This window comes from Nicotiana tabacum, chromosome 19 (genome assembly GCF_000715075.1).
Source record: "Nicotiana tabacum cultivar K326 chromosome 19, ASM71507v2, whole genome shotgun sequence".
In the NCBI taxonomy this organism is placed as follows: Eukaryota; Viridiplantae; Streptophyta; class Magnoliopsida; order Solanales; family Solanaceae; genus Nicotiana; species Nicotiana tabacum.
Window position 1 is genome coordinate 98,667,663 of NC_134098.1, and position 20,905 is coordinate 98,688,567.

The following is a 20,905-nucleotide window of genomic DNA, read 5'->3' on the forward strand; positions in this document are numbered from 1 at the left end:
TTTGCATCAGCACTGCGCCGAGACTAATATGCGACGCGTCAAAATACACAGTATAAGACCCTGAACCTGTAGGCAACACCAATACTGGGGTTGTAGTCAAAGCCATCTTGAGCTTCTGGAAGCTCTCTTCACATTCATCCGACCACCTGAACGGAGCACCTTTCTGGGTCAATTTAGTCATAGGCGATGCAATAGATGAGAAACCCTCCACGAAGCGACGATAATAATCAGCCAAGCCGAGAAAACTCTGAATCTCAGTAACTGAAGATGGTCTAGGCCAACTCTGAACTGCCTCTATTTTCTTCGGATCCACCTTAATTCCTTCACTGGACACTATGTGTCCCAAGAATGCCACTGAATTAAGCCAGAACGCACACTTAGAGAATTTGGCATATAGTTTCTCCTCTCTCAGCCTCTGCAATACAATACCCAAGTGTTATGCATGCTCCTCCTGGCTACGTGAGTACACCAGGATATCATCAATAAATACCACGACAAATGAGTCAAGATACGGCTGGAATACGTTATTCATCAGGTGCATAAATGTCGTTGGGGCATTGGTTAGCCCAAATGACATCACAAGAAATTCATAATTGCCATAACGAGTCTTGAATACTGTCATTAGAATATCTGAATCCCGAATTTTCAACTGGTGATACCCCGATCTCAAATCAATTTTGGAGAATACCCTTGCTCCCTGAAATTGGTCAAATAAATCATCAATACGCGGCAAAGGATATTTGTTCTTGATTGTAACTTTGTTCAATTGTCTGTAATTAATGCACATCTGCATAGTACCATCTTTCTTTTTCACAAACAAAACTGGTGCACCCCAAGGTGACATACTAGGCCTAATAAACCCCTTATCAAGGAGTTCCTGAAGTTGCTCTTTTAATTCTTTTAACTCAGTTGGTGCCATACGATACGGAGAAATAGAAATGGGCTGAGTGTCTGGCACCAAATCAATACCGAAATCAATATCCCGGTCGGGTGGCATACCCGGCAGGTCTGCAGGAAATACATCCGAAAAAGTCTCGTACGACCGGTACTGAATCAATAATAGGAGTATCTGCATCAACATCTCTCACAAAGGCCAAATATGACAAACATCCCTTTCCAACCATACGTTGGGCCTTCAAATAAGAAATTACCCTGCTAGGAACAAAATCTAGAGAACCTCTCCATTCAACCTTTGGCAACCCCGACATCGCCAACGTCACAATTTTTGCGTGACAGTCCAGAATAGCATGACATAGAGACAACCAATCCATACCCAGAATTACATCGAAATCAACCATACCAAGTAATAAAAGATCAACTCTAGTCTCCAGTTCCCCAATAGTTACCACACACGACCGATACATACGGTCCACAGTAATAATATCGCCCACCGGTGTAGATACACGAACAGGTGAAACTAAGGACTCATGGGGCATATCCAAATAACGAGCAAAATACGATGATACATATGAATAAGTGGAACCAGGGTCAAATAATATAGAAGCCTCCATGTGTCACACTGAAACAATACATCTGATCACTGCATTTGAAGCAACAACATTTGGCCTGGCAAAAAAAGCATAAAATCGGGCCTGACCGACACCTGATCGGCCTCCCCCTCTTGGGCGACCCCTAGCTGACTGACCCCCACCCCGAGCTGGCTGGGCGGTGGTGAAGTAACTGGTGCCAAAGTCGTAGTCTGACTTCTTTGCTGCACTGGACCTCCCGAACGACGAGGACATTGTCTCCACATATTCCCGAATTCCAGAATAACTGCTAGAAGCATCCGGTGCAAATAAACCCTGAACTGAAGGAGCACGGGACGAACTCTAGGCTGGAAGGGCATTGAGAGATGACTGATCCTGATGAGAACTATATGAACCATGGTTGGATGATGCACCACGGTGAACTGGATGACCCGTCTGTGCGTGTCTGTAAGGGCGACCCCTGCCGCGGTAAAACTGATCCCCTGAAGGAATACCGCTGAAATCACCTGGTCCACGAGGCTGCTTGGCCTCTCTCTCTCCACGTTCCTGACTACGGACCATCTCTATCTATCGAGCAATGTCAACTACCTCATCAAAAGTAGCACCAGATACTCTCTCCCGAGTCATAAGTAATCGTAGCTGATATGTGAGGCCATCAATGAACCTCCTAATCCTCTCCCTATCAGTGGGAACCAACCAAACTGCGTGACGATCCAACTCAAAAAATCTCATCTCGTACTACGTCACAGATATGCCATCCTGACGTAATTGCTCAAACTGTTTGCGCAGCTCCTCTATGCGAGACTGCGGCACAAACTCCTCTAAAAAGAGAATGGAGAATTCCTTTCATGTAAGTGGTACTGCACCGAACGGCCTACGCCTTTCATAAGTCTCATCTGAAGGCAGCTCCAGAAAACTGAAAAGTAGTGAACGAGACCCCATTGGTCTCCAAAATACCTGCTATCCGAAGCATCCGCTGGCACTTATCTAGAAAACCCTGAGCATCCTCTGACTCAGCACCGCTAAATGATAGAGGTCAAATCCTCCCAAATCTCTCAAGTCTCCTCTGCTCATCATCTTCCATAACGGGGACTACCAAGGCCTGAACAGTTGTAGTCGGCTGGGCTGGTAGTGCCCCTGGTATCTGAAGTCCCTGTATCACTTGATCTGGAGTACGGGCAACAGGGGTATGAGTACCTCCCCCATCCTGAGAAGTGGTAGGTGCGGCCTGAGCCGAAACCACCTGAGCAAGGAGGTGTAAACTGTCAATATCTCGGCCAAAGTTTCCTGAAGGCCTGGAATCTCAATGGGCACAGCTGGTGCCTGAGCTGGTCCTGTCGGCTCAGCCATATCTGGAATATGCTCCTGAGCTAGAGCAACTGGTGGTGCTACAGGTGCTGCTCCAACTGTTGTACGAGCTACACCTCGACCTCTACCTCGGCCCCAGCCTCTACCACGGCCACGGCCTCTCACGGCCCTAGCTGGTGGCACTAGTGGCTGACCGTCCAATTTGGTAGTACGTGTCCTCACCATTTCTGAGAGAATAGAATAACGGAAATTTAGTTTTCAGAATCAATAATTCGCATGACAGAATGCCAGAAAGTGAAATTTTCCTAAGGGTTAGGCAGCCTCTCGAAGATAAGTACAGACGTCTCTGTACCGATCCGCAAGACTCTACTAAACCTGCTCATGACTCGTGAGACCTATGTAACCTAGGCTCTGATACTAACTTGTCACGACCCAAAATCACACCTGTCGTGATGGCGCATATCTTAATACTAGGCAAGCCGACAACCTCAATAAACCACAATTTCTTTTAAATACGAAAAATATAATAATTAATTTAAGAGAAAACCCCACACATATTGATATAAATACACTCTCAAAACTTGGTGTCACTGAGTACATGAGCATCTATACATTATAAGTCTGGAAAACACGGTCTATAATAGTCTAAGACCAAATACAGTAAACAAGGAGATAGGGAAGGAGAGACAAGGTCTGCAAAACATGGCAGCTACCTCTAAATCTCCGATAAATCAACTGTGTGAAAGAATCAACACCCACTGTGTCCGGGATCACCTGGATCTGCACACGAAGTGCAGGGTGTAGTACGAGTACAACCAACTCAATAAGTAACAATAATAAATAAGGAACTGAAAGTAGTGACGAGCTTCTCAGCTAAGTCCAAATACAGTACTTTCCAATATAAAAGAGTAGGCATGCTCTCAAGTTCAACATTTAAGATTTCACTGAAATTTCATATCAAGTTTGACCGAAACAGAAAATAATGTTTTTCCGAAATTTCCAAAATAGTGATATATGACAGCTGAAATGCAGCAAATAATGAAATCAAGGCATCCTCTCAGAGTAACAGTCACTCAGTCCTCCCATTCACTCCAACCTTACAGTCACGCTTTCCTCACAGTCACTCATTCCTCACAGTCACTCATCACTCGACACTCGCACTCGCACTCAGTAGGTACCTATGCTCATTGGGGGTGTGTACAGACTCCGAAGGGGCTCCTTCAGCCCAAGCGCTATAACAAACCAATCATGGCATAAATCAATGAAACATGTCGTGGCGTGCAACCTGATCCCATAAATATCCTCACAATTAGGCCATCGGCCTCACTCAGTCATCAACCTCTCCAGTCTCTCGGGCTCTCAGAAATCATGATAAGCAGTCCAACAACAATGATATGTTGCATAAATAATGAATAAGAGAGACTGAGGTAAAAACATGCAAATAGAACTATGACTGAGTGCAAAACAGCAACTTAGCAAATAATTTCACAAGTACACGACCTCTGTGGGTCCCAACAGTGTAAACATATGATTTAAACATGATTCATAGATCAATTTCTCTAATACGGGGAAAAATATACGAATATCAACACATTTTTCAACTACACAGTTCCATGGAATTGACCAAGTCATAATTCCTACGGTGCACGCCCACACGCCCGTCACCTAGCATGTGCGTCACCTCAAAGCCAATCACATAATACATATTTCGGGGTTTCATACCCTCAGGATCAAATTTAGAACTGTTACTTACCTCAAATCGTGTAACTCTTTATTCCGCTATGCCTTTGTCTCGTGAATTGGCCTTCAAACGCCTCGAATCTAGCCACAAATAATTCGATTCAGTCAACAAAATTTATTGGAATTAATTCCATAAGAAAATACTAATTTTTCATCAAAATTCGAAATTTAGCTCAAATATTGCCCGTGAGTCCCACGTCTCGGAACCCAACAAAAGTTACAAAATCCAAAAGCCCATTCAACCAAGAGTCTAACCATACCAATTTTACCAAAATCCGACCTCAACTCGACCTCCAAATCATCAAATCTTATTTCCAAATCCCTAGGCCCAAATTCCCGATTTACACCTCAAAAACACGTAATCTAGTCAGATTATTCGATGAAAATTCAATATTATGGAGTAAAAATGATCACAAGTGACTTACCTCAAGATTTTTCGTGATTTCTCGCTCAAAAATCGCCTCACCCGCTTTTGGAAATGTCAAAAATGACAATTTCTCGGACCCTTCTGTTTTGTACGCTGGCCAATGCTTTCGCACCTGCGGCCATATTTTCGCTTCTGCGGTGAAAACACCGCATCTGCGAAAGTCACTTAGCCCAGTTGCCTCCGCTTCTGCGAGCCTTGGACCGCATATGCGCCTTCGCAGGTGCGGAAAATTCCATCTCACCTGTGCGCCTGCCCGCACCTGCGCCCGTCCTGCGTGAGCCGCTTCTGCGCAACATGAGCCGCATCTGCGGCATCGCAGGTGCGGCTAATTTCTCGCACGTGCGATCACACCAGAAGACAAAAATTTTCCAGATTTCTTCTAAGTCCGAATTTGATCCGTTAACCATCTGAAACTCACCTGAGGCCCCCGAGGCCTCAACCATATATACCAACAAGTCCTAAAACATCATACGAACTTAGTCTAGTCTTCAAATCACATCAAACAATACTAAAAATACGAATCACACATAGATTCAAGCCTAATGAACTTTGAAACTTCCAATTTCTACAAACGACGCCAAAACCTATCAAATCACGTCCGATTGACCTCAAATTTTGCAAACAAGTCATAAATGACATAACGGACCTATTCAAATTTTCAGAATCGGATTTCGACCCCGATATCAAAAAGTCAAGCCCCCCGTCTTCCCAAAAATTTTACTTCCGCCATTTCAAGTCTAATTCATCTACGGACCTCCAAATAATTTTTCGGACATGCTCCTAAGTCCAAAATCACCATACGGAGCTATTGGAATCATCAGAATTCAAATCCGAGGTTGTTTACACATAATTCAATATCCGATTAACTTTTCCAACTTAAGTTTTCAATTATGAGACTAAGTGTCTCATTTCACACCAAAATCCTTCCAGACCCGAACCAACTAACCCGGTAAGTCATAAAATAACTGTAAGGCATAAATTGAGTAGTAAATAGGGGAATGGGGTTATAATTCTCAAAGCGATCGGCCGGGTCGTTACAAATATATATATTACAACTGAAGCTACCGAGCCTAAGCTGCGGTCTATACCTGGCCTCAAGTCCTCCAGACTGGCCCATCACTAAAACACATAATACACATCTCGAACCTCGTTCATAGAATCACGAATCAGCGATGCAGAGCTGATACCGAGCGCTCATGTGTGCATACGAATACGTGGAAGGAATTCAAAGAGTTATGTCTCAAGCTGAATCAATTTCGCACGATAAGAAAATAAAGATGGGAATTATATATCCTAAATGCCCTGTAGCCTCTCGAAAATAAGTATGGACGTCAAAATACCGATTCGCTAGACTCTACTAGACACTTGCTCATGATTTGTAGAACCTATGAACCTAGAGCTCTGATACCACCTTGTCACGACCTAAAGTCTCACCTGTCGTCATGGCACTTAACCCAACCCGCTAGGTAAGCCAATTACCAACTATTAAATTCCAATGAAATTAATAAGGCAATTAATTAGAAGAAAACAAATAAAACTAATACATTTTCCCAAGAACTGGTAGTATAAATCATGAGCTTCTAAGAATAAAGTATACAAAGCTGGTATGAAATAATACATCATCTGTTTGAAAAGTACATAAACAGAGTTTCATGAATCTAAGGCTACCATGAACAAGAGGCAACAGCAACCGGAATGCAGGTACATCTTCAGATCCAGCTCCCAACGAACATAGCAACATCAACATCTAATATCTGTATGCAAGGTGCAGAAGTGTAGTATGAATACAACCGACCCCATGTACTCAATAAGTAATAAACCTAACCTTAGGTTGAAAGTAGTGACGAGTTTGTACCAAGGTCGGGTCCCAACTTCAATAACCAACAATAGTTCATAACAACTTAAACAAGTAATACCAGAAGTAACTCAACAATCAAATGCTCAGCAAAAACATGATTTCTGAAAATAGTTCTGCCTTTCAAGTACATCAATGAAATCCAAATCATTTACCGGAATTGCCAAAAATATGAATAAGTTTGAAAACAATAATTTTCCCAAAAATCCTTTCAATAATAAATAGATGTTTCATTTTTCTTTCCAGATAACCAGTGTAAAACAAATACATCACTATGCCCATCTGCCAACATGTGTGAGAAATCATAAATGATGTAATATCGTACATCATGAGGAAAAATACATCTATATGCATGTATATCATGTGTGCATGTCAATGCAATGTATCTCAGAGATGAACTCATATGCATACTCTCAGAGTATCAATTCACTCAGTCCTTCCCATCACTCAGTCCTCCTAGTCACTCAGTCCTTACAGTCACTCAGTCCTCCCAAATTACTCGGCACTCGCACTCAGTAGATACCTGCGCTCACTGGGGGTGTGTACAGACTCCGGAGGGGCTCCTTCAGCCCAAGCGCTATAATCTGCACGGACAACTCACGTGTTGTATGGATAACTCACATATTATAGTATCAATATCTGTATCCGCACGGACAACTCACGTGCTATAATAAAGTATATAAAGCCAACATGGCCTGCTGCGGCGTGCAGCCCGATCCCATAATTATCCTCACAATCGGGCCCTCGGCCTTACTCAGTCATCAATCTCTCCGGTCTCTCTCTCATGGGCTCACAATGTCATGAAAATAGCCCAAAAATAATGATGTGATGTATCAATAAATAACAACAGAGATTGAGATATGATATGTAATGACATGAATATGACTGAGTATGAATTTTCAATTTTAAACAAATAATTCATAGCAATATGATCTTTGTGGGTCCCAATAATACTGGCACATAGCCTCAACATGATTTTTAATATGATTCTCAGCTCAATTTCTTTAGAACATAAAACTACATAGAAAATGCCAAGATTATTTGACTACAAAATTTCACGGAAATAATTATGTCACAATTTCCATGGTACATGCCCACACGCCCGTCACCTAGCATGTGTGTCACCTCCCAACAATTCACATAATACATATATTCTGGGTTCATACCCTCAGCTCCAAGATTAGAAGAGTTACTTACCTTGAACAAGACGAATCCAATGTCGAGCAAGCTAAACAATGCTCCAGAAATTCCATTTTGCGCGTATCAAATTCCGAATGGCTCGAATTTAGCCACAATTAATTTGATTCAGTCCACAAAATTTATAGGAATTAATTCCGTATCAAAATACAAATATTTTTCCACAAAATCTAAAATTACACTCCAAAAATTGCCCGTGGGGCCTACGCCTCGGAATCCGACGAAACTCATAAAATCCGACAACCCATTCAACTACAAGTTCAACCATACTAATTTCACTCAATTCCGACTTCAAATCGATGTTCAAAACTCGAAAATTCATTTTATGGAATTATAGAAATTTCCTTCGATTTCTCTTGAAGATTCGATAATCTTACACCAAAAATGAAGATTAATTTATGAAATATAATTACAAGGGAGTCAAGAACATTTACCCCAAGTTGTGTGAAAAAATTCCTCTCCAAAATCGCCCAAGCCGAGCTCCAAAATCCGAAAATGGTAAAAAATAGCGAAACCCCGAACTTAAAGGGTTCTGTCCAGCACTTTCGCAGATGCGGTCAAGAGATCGCACCTGCGACCCTCGCTTCTGCGGAAAACAACTCGCTTTTGCGAGAATGGCTTGGCCAGCCTAGATCACTTCTGCGATGCTAGGACCGCATCTGCGGTCGCGCTTTTGCGCAAAATTTGCCGCACCTGCGAAGACCCCAGGCCAGCCCCAGTCCCGCATCTGCGTCAACCCCGCCGCACCTGCGGCATCGCACCTGCGGTCAAGACCCTCGTAGGTGCGATCACATCAGAGGCAGCAGTTCCAGCATTTTCCTTAAGTCCAAATTTGATCCGTTAACCATCCGAAACTCACCCAAGGCCCCGGGACCTCAACCAAATACACCAACAAGTCCTAAAATATCATACGAACTTAGTCGAAGCCTCAAACAACATCAAAAACACAGATTGCACCCGGATTCAAGCCTAATGAACTTTGAACTTCCAAATTTTATTTCTTGTGCTGAAACACATCAAATCAATCCGGAATGACTTCAAATCTTGCACACAAGTCATAAATGACATAACAAAACTATTTCAATTTTCAGAATCGGATTTCGACCCCAATATCAAAGTCAACCCCCCGGTCAAACTTCCAAAAAAAATTAACTTTCGCCATTTCAAGCCTAATTCCCCTACGAACCTCCAAATAATTTTTCGGACACGCTCCTAAGTCCAAAATCACCATACGGAGCTATTGGAATCATGAGAATTCAAATGCGAGGTTGTTTACACATAAGTCAACATCCGATCAACTTTTCCAACTTAAGTTTTCAATTATGAGACTAAGTGTCTCATTTCACTCTGAAATCCTTCCGGACCCGAACTAATTACCCAAGCAAGTCATACAACTGTAAGCATAAATTGAGTAGTAAATGGGAGAACGGAGCTGTAATACTCAAAACGACCGGCCGGATCGTTACAGTTTTCGTCTTTGTTTATTTCTTTGTAGGGTCTCAACTGCAATCAAATGGCCACCAAAGAAATATTCAAATGAGAATGGATAGCGAAACAAAAAAATTAGAAACCTTTTGATGGAGAATTAGCTAGATATCACATGATATATTATCTACGATAATGGAGAGAGAAAAAAACAAAGAAATGGGTGGTAAATTTTGGACTATATAAATTGGGTTAAGAATATTACACGTGAAGCAAGTTCCAAGTGCATGTGAATGAGGGGTTGGGAGTCAAAAGTGGTGAGAAGAAAGGAGCCAAAATGAGGTTCATCTACTTCTCCATTGCCATCATTAACCTATCTTTTTTTCTCTTTCTCTTGGAGTCTTGTTCATGATTATGGGGGAAGAAGAAGACTGCTGTTTATCCAACTTCATGTGGACAATTTATCAAATGGTCCCTTAATTGAACAGTATGAACTTAGCTGTTGCTGCTGCTGCTACCACTACTACTAACTCTTTTATTAGTAATTTTATTCTTGAGATGCGTAATTTGACTGTTGACCCAAGAAAAAAATGAAAATATCATATGAATTTTGAAGACAGTAATCAACATGATCGGTGCCAAATTTATCCGTTCATTGATTATTAAAGGATTTTAAGACTCAGAGTTAGATCAAGCTGAATTTATTCAAATAGCTCGATGGAAAAATTGATACTGACCAAGTTTTAGTCGAAATTTAACTTGCTTATTTAAAATGGCATTTAACAAGTTGCGACAAGTCGACAGTATATATGTTAGGTTTCGATTCAGTTTCTCTGCTTTGTTCATACTGTTTATTTATTTTACATTATTTAAATTCAACATAAGTAGTTAATCTCCTTCAGTATATGAACCATTTCGTAGTTTCTCAGGGTTTCTACGTTTGTATAGTAGGCTTCGCCGACCTCTATTACGTGTAATTTAGCTACCAAGAACCACGCCAGTAATATTATTTTCCCTTCTAACTCTCTAAAAACTTGTCACACTAAGGGCATTGTTGTAAATTAGAAGAGGACATTAACCATCTTAAGAGAAAGCAAAAAGGAAGAGAATATTCATACATATATACTCGTCTGCCAAATTTCCAACCCATTTCATAAGGCTACTTTTTGCGGTAAATCTCCCTATTCATACACTTTTGATCGTTTCTTCACATGGACTTGCAGTAGTACCCCAGTACGCATTAAAGTAATGCCCTTTCATTTCACATGTTTAGCTTACACACAAGTTGGTCAATTCAGGCACTCAATCTTTCTGACTCTTCTGGAAAAACACTAAAATTCTCGGCGGTGAAGTTTAATTACGACCAAAACTGTAAATTAAATGACCACCAAGTCCTTGTGTACTTTGGGGAAAACCTAACAATAAAAAATTATTAAAAAAAGAATAAGCTGGTCAACACTCTTGAGAATTTACTTGAGAGGTGCCAAGCAAACAATCAACACCTAATGCACATTGACTTAGCCTAACCAAGATTTCTAGTTCTAGAAAGTTATCTAAATATATACAAATAAAAAACTTCACGCTGACATTTTGAAGTGACTACATAAAGTTTAGAGATACACTACCTGACTACCTTCTGTACATGATACAAGCCGTCTGAAATGACAAGTTTGAGATCTGATATCAGAGCATGAGTCTCCCCTTCCTCCTGTTTAGGGAAGCTTGGTGTGTGGCTTCCTGACCCATGGTAATATTACGCTTCTAAATCCCGAACCTATCCTAGAAGAACCAGAAACAACACCCAGTTCAATACACGTGTATGCCAGCTATCCAACAGAATCTTCTTGGGTGGGTTCATCATCTTCATCCATCGCATCCTCATTCACCTTCTCACCGTCAACTGTCTCTGCATCAGATGCTGCTTCAGTATTCATTATGTTATCCTCATCGTCAGTGCAACTTTCTGTAGCAGAATCAGAAGCGCCTCCTTCATTTCCTCCTTGATCACAGTCACTACCAACTGCACGACTAAATTGCTCCTTCAAATCAGGAGCAACAATTCCAATCATCTCGCTTAGTGCCTTACGATCATTATCCCATCTAGAAGAAGCTTTGGAAGTAGACGTAGCGCATTGACTCTCACCCACTGGAGCACCTGAATCTTGTAAAGCTGCAGGATATGCATCGTTGTCTTTACTCTTAGGAGTATCATTCTCACCATGGACAGAAGGAGCTGTACTGCACGCCCAGCTCCCAGCTACCTCTGAAGCCAAAAGATCAGCTGTCCTGATGGTTCCTTCAGCTTCAGTATCTTCAATCACATTATCATCCTCGGCGAGATTATTTTTTGGGGAAGGAGGCATACTCTCATCACAAATTGCAGGATTCTGCACCTGAGCTTCTTTCCCTGGAGTTCCATCATCCAGCTGCATTGTGTTCCCAGCTAAAGCACAGAACTTGTTTAAATCAATATTCCTTTCACCATTGATTCCCAAGCTCTCAGTCTCTTGCACGCGTTCCGTTCCAACAAGGTCACCCTCCATATTGGCTGCTACACCAGCAGTATCACTTTCAGGGACTAGCTCAGTTCCCACAGCATCTCCCTCAATGGGTGCTGTCCCAACACCATCGACTTCAGAACCAAATCCACCCTTCACCTCACTTTCAGCACCAGCAAATTCCACCTCCTGTGTGTCTTGTCCCCCTTCTTCACTTCTGTTAGTGCAATCATGCTTCTCTGTGGCACTTGCCTCATCACTTGATAACTCAAATAATTCCCTGACGCGCCTTGTGTTGGCAGCACTGCAGCCAGCTCTAGTCACATTGTGACTTCCATCTCCTACTTCTTTCTTTCTTACTAGGGATCCATTCACATTCCCATTGTATGCATTAAGGTCAATATCCACAGAGGTATTCTCATAATTTTCCTCATCTTCTAATGTCCTCTGCATTGCCTTTAATTGCTCCTGCTGCTTCGCAAACAAAACTGAGATCTCCTCAGTAGTAGAATAGAAAGCCCGGAGTTGTGTTTCTCTGCATCGCAACCATGTAGTATAAACCACCATTATAAGGTAAGTGAAGAGACAAATGCCAGAAGATGAAAGGCAGTAAGCAAACACTAGCGTCTCTGACAACATATAAAGAGGATTATAAAAGCTTAACACATTACTGTATAAATCATATGTACATTCTCTCTCGGTAGAATGATACATGTAATATCTTGTATGGTATAAAAAATTCTGTTTGTAGACTTATTTCTTTAATCAAAAGATCATCTCCTTTTAGGTACAAAAGATCTTAAAAAGAGTTCTTAACATAAATATATAAATAAATAAAAAAGGGCAGCCCGGTGCACAAAGCATCCCACATAGAGTACGAGGAAGGACGGCACCCCATGGGCGTGTGATGTAGGCAGCCTACCCTGATGTCAAACATTAGTGGCTGATTCCACGGCTTGAACCCGTGACCTATAGGTCACACAGAGACAACTTTATCGTTGCTCCCCTTTTCTTAACACAAATAGTACAGATAAATATAAGAAATATCCCACGTTTCTTCAATCCGGTAAACCTAATTAACATTAGTACCAGTCGTACAGTTTACTTCTTACCGTAGCATTATTCTTTCTCTAGCACCTTTCAGTCTGCGCCTCTCAAAATCAAGATCCCGCATTGCAGCACTGATCTCTAGTTCAAGAGCAGAAACCTTGGCCCACGCCTCTTCCCGAGCTGCCTGCTACCGACAACAAAAGAATTGATAGAAAGAACAAAAGAAAAAGAAAAAAAAGATCAGAGTTCACATTTGACATTCTTTCCTGATCATACATGTAATAGTTTGACGAAAAAATACAGATCCACTTCTAGCAAGGCACAATCTTATCTTTCCTTTCCACATCCAAGGGGCTCAATCGAGTAGCAAACAAAGGGGAATATCTCAAGATCCATATTTCAATAATTAATGCCAGGAAATCATATGGTCATCCTACCTTTTCACTTTCAAGCTCTTTGCTCAAAATTTTCCTCTCATGCTCAAGTTCCTCTATTCTCTAAGAAAAATTAGAAGATGCAAGACGTCAGCTTCTCAAGCAAGGAACTGAAAGGGGAAGCAATTGATATATTGTTAACAGATGTTTACTTTTTTCCTACAGGCAGAAGATAATTGCTCCTCACGAACTTGAGCTTCGAGCTGACGAACTTTGTTGTCAGAAATAACCAATTTCTGCCTGGTGTCTTCCTGTTAAAAGCTAATGAATTAGGAGCTGGGGTGGCTTACAATAAGTAAAAGGTAGGTTAGATAATATTACCAACTTGGATCTCAAAGTTTCCACCAGTGAACATCTTTCCTTCTCTGACTCCTGCCATCATGAGTTAAATAAGAAAGAGCAATGGGACGTTTTCAAATTCTCCTGCATAGTAGAGGTTAATTTCTACCTGAAGCTTATTAATAATTTCTTGCTGCTCTTTTTCTCGTCTGACAGCAGATTCTGAGAGCCGTTTTATTTCCTCCTGGGCTTCTGCCTGCACTCTCTGTATAGAGGTTTTTACATCCAAAGCAGCCTTTTCACGTTCTTCTTTCCTCTGTTCACGCTCCTCATCAAGCAAAGCTTTTAGTTCTAAAATTGATGCTTTCTGGCTGAAAAAGCAAACACCACTTCAAATTTTTAACTCACCTTTCCTAAAAATAATCGTAAGCTAATTCAGAAAACAGTGTGTTCCCAAAGAATAAAACCGGGAAATTGGCATATAAAGTAGTATGAGCCATGCAAGGACAAGGATGTAAACAAGAATGAACTTGGGATTTTCGAGCTTATTTAATAAGGAAACGAGGAAGTGGACAAGATAAACAAGAAAGCACAACGTCATTCACGATTCCTCTTAATTCAATACAATGCCATTCATGATTCCTCTTAATTAAATCAATGGCATAGTAGAGCCATTACCTGCTAATTATTTCATTGGCTTCAACACAGGATTGCTCAGATGCACTAAGTCTTTCATTAAGGCCTTCCAAAGCATGATTCTGCTCTGCAGATATTCTATTTGATTCAACAAACTCCTTTTCTTTGGCTTCCAATGACTGCTGTAATTCTTTGAGTTCTTCCAGGTATGGTTTAGAAACCGATTCCCTCAATTCTTTCATTTCCTGCAAGACAAAGGAAATCTCACTGAGACAGGTGGAGAGATAGGATCTGTCAACCAACTAGTAATGGGGGAAAAAACAATATGACCATACAAGAAACAGGAGTCAATCAAGGAAGACAGATCAATTTCCATTAACTCACACCAACAGAGAAACGACCCTGTCAAGATTTATTATAACATCCTCCCTCCTACCTCCACATGCCTAGCATCTTTTCTTCAAAAATATACCTAGCATCTTTAATCATCAGAATTAGATGTACTGGAATCCGACAGATTTTGGAAAGGTAAATATTATTCATATTATGGAAAGTTCACTGCTCCCCAGAATGAATAGCTTGCAGCAGAGAATATAACTTTCTTTAGGTACACTGTACTTCCAAAAACAGACAGAACCAGAAGAAGACAGTATTTTGTCTGGTCCTACTTCTAATCTCTGGTACTACCGTACTAGTGCATGCCATTTTACCCTACCAAAGAAAAATTAATAAAAGATAACAGGATTTGGAAAGCAAATGTTATTTCAATCAAAAGGTGCAAGACCTAAGAAATAAACATATTACTCAACTCCAAAGGTGCAAAAACTTGAAACCGCAAATGAAAGCCAAAGATTTTAAAGTAAAGAAAAAGTAATTCACACCTTGAAATGTTTCTTAGACGCTTCTGTCTCGAACAACTATTTTCTTCATGGTGTATAAAGCTTTTCTTTAGCATATTGCACTACTCGTTTCTAAAATGAGTTGCATGCTAGGAGAGATCTAGTTTTACATCTTATGATGCTATTGACATTAGCAAAGAAAAGAAAAATTCAGAAGCTTTCCGATTAAAAGTGTTTACACAGTTGAAAGTGTTGATATGTCGACCACAGGCAAAACACTGAGTTTTCTAACCCATCTACCTCGAAATTTTTAGTATTACAACTAAATAAGTTCGGAATTAAGCATTTCAAAATGGTTGTGTATTCTCAAAATTGTATGAGTAAACATACCATCTCATGACGGTCCACAGCAGCACGATTTTCATTGCGCAAGGAATCAATAGTTGCGACATGACTTTCCAGTTGCTTCCGCAGTTCCTACAACAGTACCAGAACCGAAATCACCAAAAGGCAGTATAGGAGTAATAAAACAACCTTGAAAGACTGCAAAAGAAAAACTAATTTCTTTGATAAATGAGAATAGAAAACTACCGTGTTTGACCGCTGCAGGCTGCGGAAGTCATCCAGAGAAATGGGACCTTCAGAAGTGCCAATTCCAATTCCCTTGAATCTTTTGCTTTCCGAACCAAACTCCTCTTAACCAGAAAAGACAAAAGCAAGTTAGTAAAGCTACCTTTGCCCAGCTTATCAATAATAGAAAACAAAACACAGTAAAGATATAAGTTACAACATTAAACATGTCATTTGAAATTACAATTACCTGATATAGAAATGAAAACTGTCATTAGGTTGGAAAACAGATATGATAGGTATCAACCCGTTGATACTTAAATAAAAAACAACTAAATGTGATGATTGATCATTAAAATTCAGCTAAAAAAGTTTAGGAAGAAGTTGCATCAGAAACTGGCAAAATTCGCACATTCAAAAAAATGCTGCTCATTTATTACTGCATCCACTGTGATGGTTCAATGAACGTCAAGAGATCATGTTTCCAAATACACTGTGGGATAAGTAGTTGGCAAGAATCAGAATCATATTTCAAATAAATTAAACAAGTTCGAGCCGAGATAAGTGGGCATCCTTCAGTTTTCTAATAGGTGCATAAACATTCTTTATTCTTTAGCTAAATCAACATACATTGAGTCCAAAAACAGTGTTGTCAAAAGCGAAAGAAGAGCGAAGAAATGAACTAAGGTATGCTAGGGTTTAATCGCAAAGCACTATTGAAGCACGCACTTCAGATCAGAAGGTGCAGATAAAGAAAAACTTAAACTAAACATAAATGCAGTGCAAGTTAAAAATACTGCGATAACAAACAACACTATATGAAAAAAGGAATTTTAAAAAACATAATTAAATGAAATATCAAGTATATAAAGTAAATATCCTGTCAGTCAAGTCCAAAAAAGAATAGATTTCTTCTTCAGATAAAAAGATGCAATCATAAATTTCTCATTTGCCTTTAGTGATTAGTTTTCTTATGCTAAGTTTCTATTTTCATACTTCTAATCACATAACACATTTATCCGTAACTTCCCTCACCAATTGTCATAACATACCAATACCAGATTTGTTTATTTTTAACTTCCATTCTCCTCGAATGGGAGCTCATGTGGCGCCTTGGTATACATCACAGCGCTTTGTTGCCTGTACTAAAGTGTTGCTTAAGCGAGGTAAAGCATAGGTTGCACTATACCTAGCTTCAGGGCTTAAGAGCATCAAGTGTGATTTGAACAACACTTCTCAAAAGTTCACTTCAGGACCAAAGCCATGAAAACAAGGTAACAAACCAGATAACAATGAACTAGAAATCATTGAGTAGATGAAATGCCATATACTTATAGAACACAATATTAGTTGAAATGCTCCAAAATGACGATACTGATGAACGAACAATCATTGAGCAAATCTACCTGCTTTTCTCTTTAGAACAGCAGCATCAGCTGAAGAAACAGACATGAGAACTTCTCGGAACACAAAGGCAAATGAAAGTTCTGCAAACATTACAAGGAAAAAGAGATTTTGCTAAGTCCCATCAGTTTTGTAAAAGAATATCATGCAATAAAAAACAGATAAAACTTCGGCAACCAATCATAGCACAGAGAAATTTCTATTTTTAAAGTTAAAATAAAATTTTATTTATAAAAAAATCAGGTTCTATCTTAAATAAATAACAACAGATAATTTTTTTTCTTTTGTCCATTCATATCCCGGAGTGGTGGGGATGGAGGGGAGAACGCAAAACTAAAGAGCATTCCATCTAAAGTCAAGTGCTGAAATATGCACCAACGCATGTTAAATGAAGGATATTTAAGCTTTACCCACACACACACACCCTTCCACGGCAAAGAGAGAAAGAAGGGTTTTTTTTTTTTTTTTTTTTTTGGGGGGGGGGGGGGGGTTTGAATTTTAGTGTCTAAAACAATAGCGTTGTTTTCATGTGGTTACTTTACCTTTGTGACTTAGTAAAGACTGCATATTTAAGACTATGGACCTTTTTCCAATCCATCAAAGTCTTGCATAAATGTTTAAAATTAAACTTAGAACTTTCAAGCATTTGAATACAGCAACAACAACAAAAAACCCAGTGTAATCCCAAAAGCATTTGAATACACAAATGTATAAGGAGAAGACCAATGTAAACCAATCAAACTAAAATTGTTAATCATCTTTCGGTCGAGAATGATACACATATGAAGCAAGCAAGTAGAAACTTAATAAAAATAGATACTCTACCATGATGTGGAGCAAACGCAATTGAGATAATGTCACCATGACGTAGTCTGACTTCAGGGCTACCTTTGTTCAGCTTTTCCCAATTCAGATACGTCCCATTTGTGCTGTAGAGGAACTAAAATAAGTCAGTAAACTCCTGTATCAAGTTGCATCACAAAAGTTCCACAAATGATGTTCAACCTTGAATCTTTCAGAAAGACTGCAGTGCAACTGTTGGCAGAGCCCTCCACATCTTCGCTGACGACCTTTTTCCTGTAGATCTTGCAATGTTGAGCACTAACAGCTGGAGACAAAATCTGGAAACGGGTATCATCTACCAACCGACCAATGCAGTGTTCTTCAGATGTAAGAAGCATGTTCATTCCCTATTATATAAGGACACGAGAAATGCTTCAATAATATAAAGCATGATGTGCTACATAATATAAAAGTGACAAGTTGGCCTTTTCTTGTTTAGTAAACCCTCACTTCATTGATTGCTAAACCTCAATCAATCAGATGAAAGGGGGCAGAACCCAGCAAGAGGATATACAAATTGAAGGTATATCCTCATATATTTACTCTACCACCTGTGGTGGTAAAGAAAACCAAATGCCAAAATCTCCATATCAAATTGAAATTTTCAATTCCAGTACATCTTCTGATGCATCTCGAGCTACCTATATTTTATGTGACAGTTCCAACTTCCAAACCCTCATCTAACGCAAGTTTGCAAGGATCCATCCAAGACTAAGCTTGCATACTTCATTTCTGCTTGAATACTCAAGTATTTTTATCTTTGATTTGTAGCTGGATACTCAAGTATTTTTATGAAGAGAATACTCAAGTATTTTGTCACATCCAGACATTATATGATGATGCTCCGTACCAGATCTTCAGCTTTGGGGTCTAGGCTTTAAAGATATCTCTTCTGAAAGTTAGGATGTAATAATTTGTTCGTGTCCTACCCTTCAAGATATAATATTTTGTATGCACCAGCTTATTTCTGGTGGCCATCCTATTTTTGTAGAGCATTAAACCATCTTGAGGCCTGAAGCCATTATTAATAGAGCTATCAGGTCCCAAATTATGAGCTCTACCAGTTAATACAGACACTCAATAGCTAACAAATTAAACATGGAGTGAGAATTTATCATTTTGGTCCACTCTACAACTTACCTTCAGAAAACTCAATTTTTCATACTTCATAGACTCCGCAAATGTGAGCCTCATCGCGTAGCACGAAAAAAGATAATCAGACTTTATGTGATGGAGTTCAAATAATTCAAAGAAAAATCAGCCTCAACATTTTCTACATGGCATACAAATGTCTGAAAAGGACCAAAAAGAGAACTCTAAGAAAAAATGTGGAGGTATTGAAGAAGAATAGAGACCTGAAGACGCTTGCGGGCCTTATCGGAGATGGCAGTTAAGACGCCCCAAACGTCAGGATCAGAGTACTGCAAAGGCTGAGACGCAATTTTCGAAGCCACCGATAGTACAAAATCTTCAGGGCTCTGCGGATTTCTCTGCAACGGAGAATTATCAGTGCCATTGGCATCGGTAATTTTGCAGTTGTTATTGCTGTTGCAATTGCTGCGGGGAAGGGAAGAACATGATTCGGAGAGAACCGGAGACTGGTCTTTATTAGGGTTTGAGTTCGGTTTAGAAATCAGTGGAGTTGTGGGATTATCGTCTTCCTTCGCCATTCATTCACTGATTTCGTGAACTGAAGCTATCACACAGTGTCAGTGTTCTTGTGAAAAAAAGGCGGGGATTTTGAGAACCCTAATTAAGTGAACCGGGTTTCGTTGATCGCCTAGCTTGCTGGGGAAGCTGAGTGACTTTTTGTTTGATTTATTATTTAGGCCCCCAAACTTTTGGTGTTGTACTTATTTTGGCAGCATTTTATATGACACCATAAAATACTTCTTAAAGTTTTGAGTAAAAACTTTGTGATTTATAAATGTGGTTTTTGAGTTTTGACATGTTTTATTTTACAAGTATTTAGGACTCGATGTTTAAATTCATGCAAAATATTCAATAAGTTAACACTCATACTTTGAATCGCGTCAATCTTTTTTGAGACAAATAGTGAATCCTTGAAATTTATTTAATCAACTAGTGTTAGTGTATGCATTCTGCGCTTGTACCCTATCTCAAAAAGTAAAAATTTATTTAAAATTTATCTTTGAATTATAAAATAAAAGTATAAATTCCTAAAAATAGTTAATATGATTGTGTATAATTAACTCTACAACAAAAGAAATTGTCCAACATAAATACTCAATTATTAGTTAACAATTCAATTTAAAATTTATTCTAATGATTAAAATTAGAATTGAAAGTGTGTATTTGATTTTGAACTGTCATTATAATTTATTCTTTCAACCAGATCTCATGAATTTAGAATTTTATTTTTATTATGTCTGTATAATCAATTCTCATTTAATTGGGACTTTTTAAAAGTAAGTATAGTTTAATTAAAAGAATATATTAATTTTTTAAACTATATTGAAAACGGGGACGCGAAAAAAATCAGCTAGGAAGCTATAGGAATTGAAGTTTTATCCAAGTTAAGTAGCAGTTGTGTGGTAGCGAGGAAAGTTGATTGTTGTCTCTATAGCACTGGGGCTACTGTCCAGTGCATAGATTTTGTTTTTATTTTGTCTGTGAGTTGTATATAATTTCAATGGTAATAAAAGTTTTTTATTTACCAAAACAAAAACTGGGAGCACAAAAATAACTGGAAAAAGTAATTACTACTGGAAAAAGAAAGCAGAGGAGCATTCAAATGTTGTGATTTAAAGTTTACAAATATGGCGTCTTCGTGTTCATGCTGTATATTATTTGGAATACCACGGCTCAAATTTTAATGATACAATCCATTAATAATTATTTATGGCAAGGAAATAACATAATATGCATATCTCTTCTATTTAGATAGCTACA

General features: G+C 39.3%; 1 protein-coding gene across 2 annotated transcripts; it reads right to left on the minus strand.

Moving 5' to 3' along the window:
* Window positions 1-10,839: 10,839 nt before the first annotated feature.
* Window positions 10,840-19,826, minus strand: LOC107799229 (uncharacterized). 2 transcript variants are annotated; one of them, XM_075238246.1, is made up of 13 exons: window positions 19,348-19,826; window positions 18,155-18,339; window positions 17,975-18,078; window positions 17,152-17,232; window positions 15,767-15,870; window positions 15,566-15,652; window positions 14,379-14,581; window positions 13,870-14,071; window positions 13,743-13,793; window positions 13,574-13,672; window positions 13,425-13,484; window positions 13,050-13,171; window positions 10,840-12,472 (listed from the first exon to the last, which is right to left on the minus strand). In XM_075238246.1, the coding sequence occupies exons 1-13, from the start codon at window positions 19,660-19,662 to the stop codon at window positions 11,266-11,268; spliced, it is 2,820 nt and encodes a 939-aa protein (XP_075094347.1). In that variant the 5' UTR covers window positions 19,663-19,826; the 3' UTR covers window positions 10,840-11,265. The 2 variants fall into 2 exon arrangements, with proteins under 2 accessions (XP_075094347.1, XP_075094346.1); XM_075238245.1 differs by having other exon boundaries at window positions 13,050-13,174.
* Between the last annotated feature and the right edge of the window lie 1,079 nt (window positions 19,827-20,905).

Coding starts and splice junctions, on each gene's coding strand:
- LOC107799229 (XM_075238245.1), bottom strand. CDS start 19,662: ATGGCGAAGGAAGACGATAATCCCACAACTCCACTGATTTCTAAACCG. Junction 14,582..15,565: donor CTGTGGACCGTCATGAGATG/GTATGTTTACTC, acceptor TTTGTCTTGCAG/GAAATGAAAGAATTGAGGGA. Junction 12,473..13,049: donor AGAGAAAGAATAATGCTACG/GTAAGAAGTAAA, acceptor GTTGCGATGCAG/AGAAACACAACTCCGGGCTT.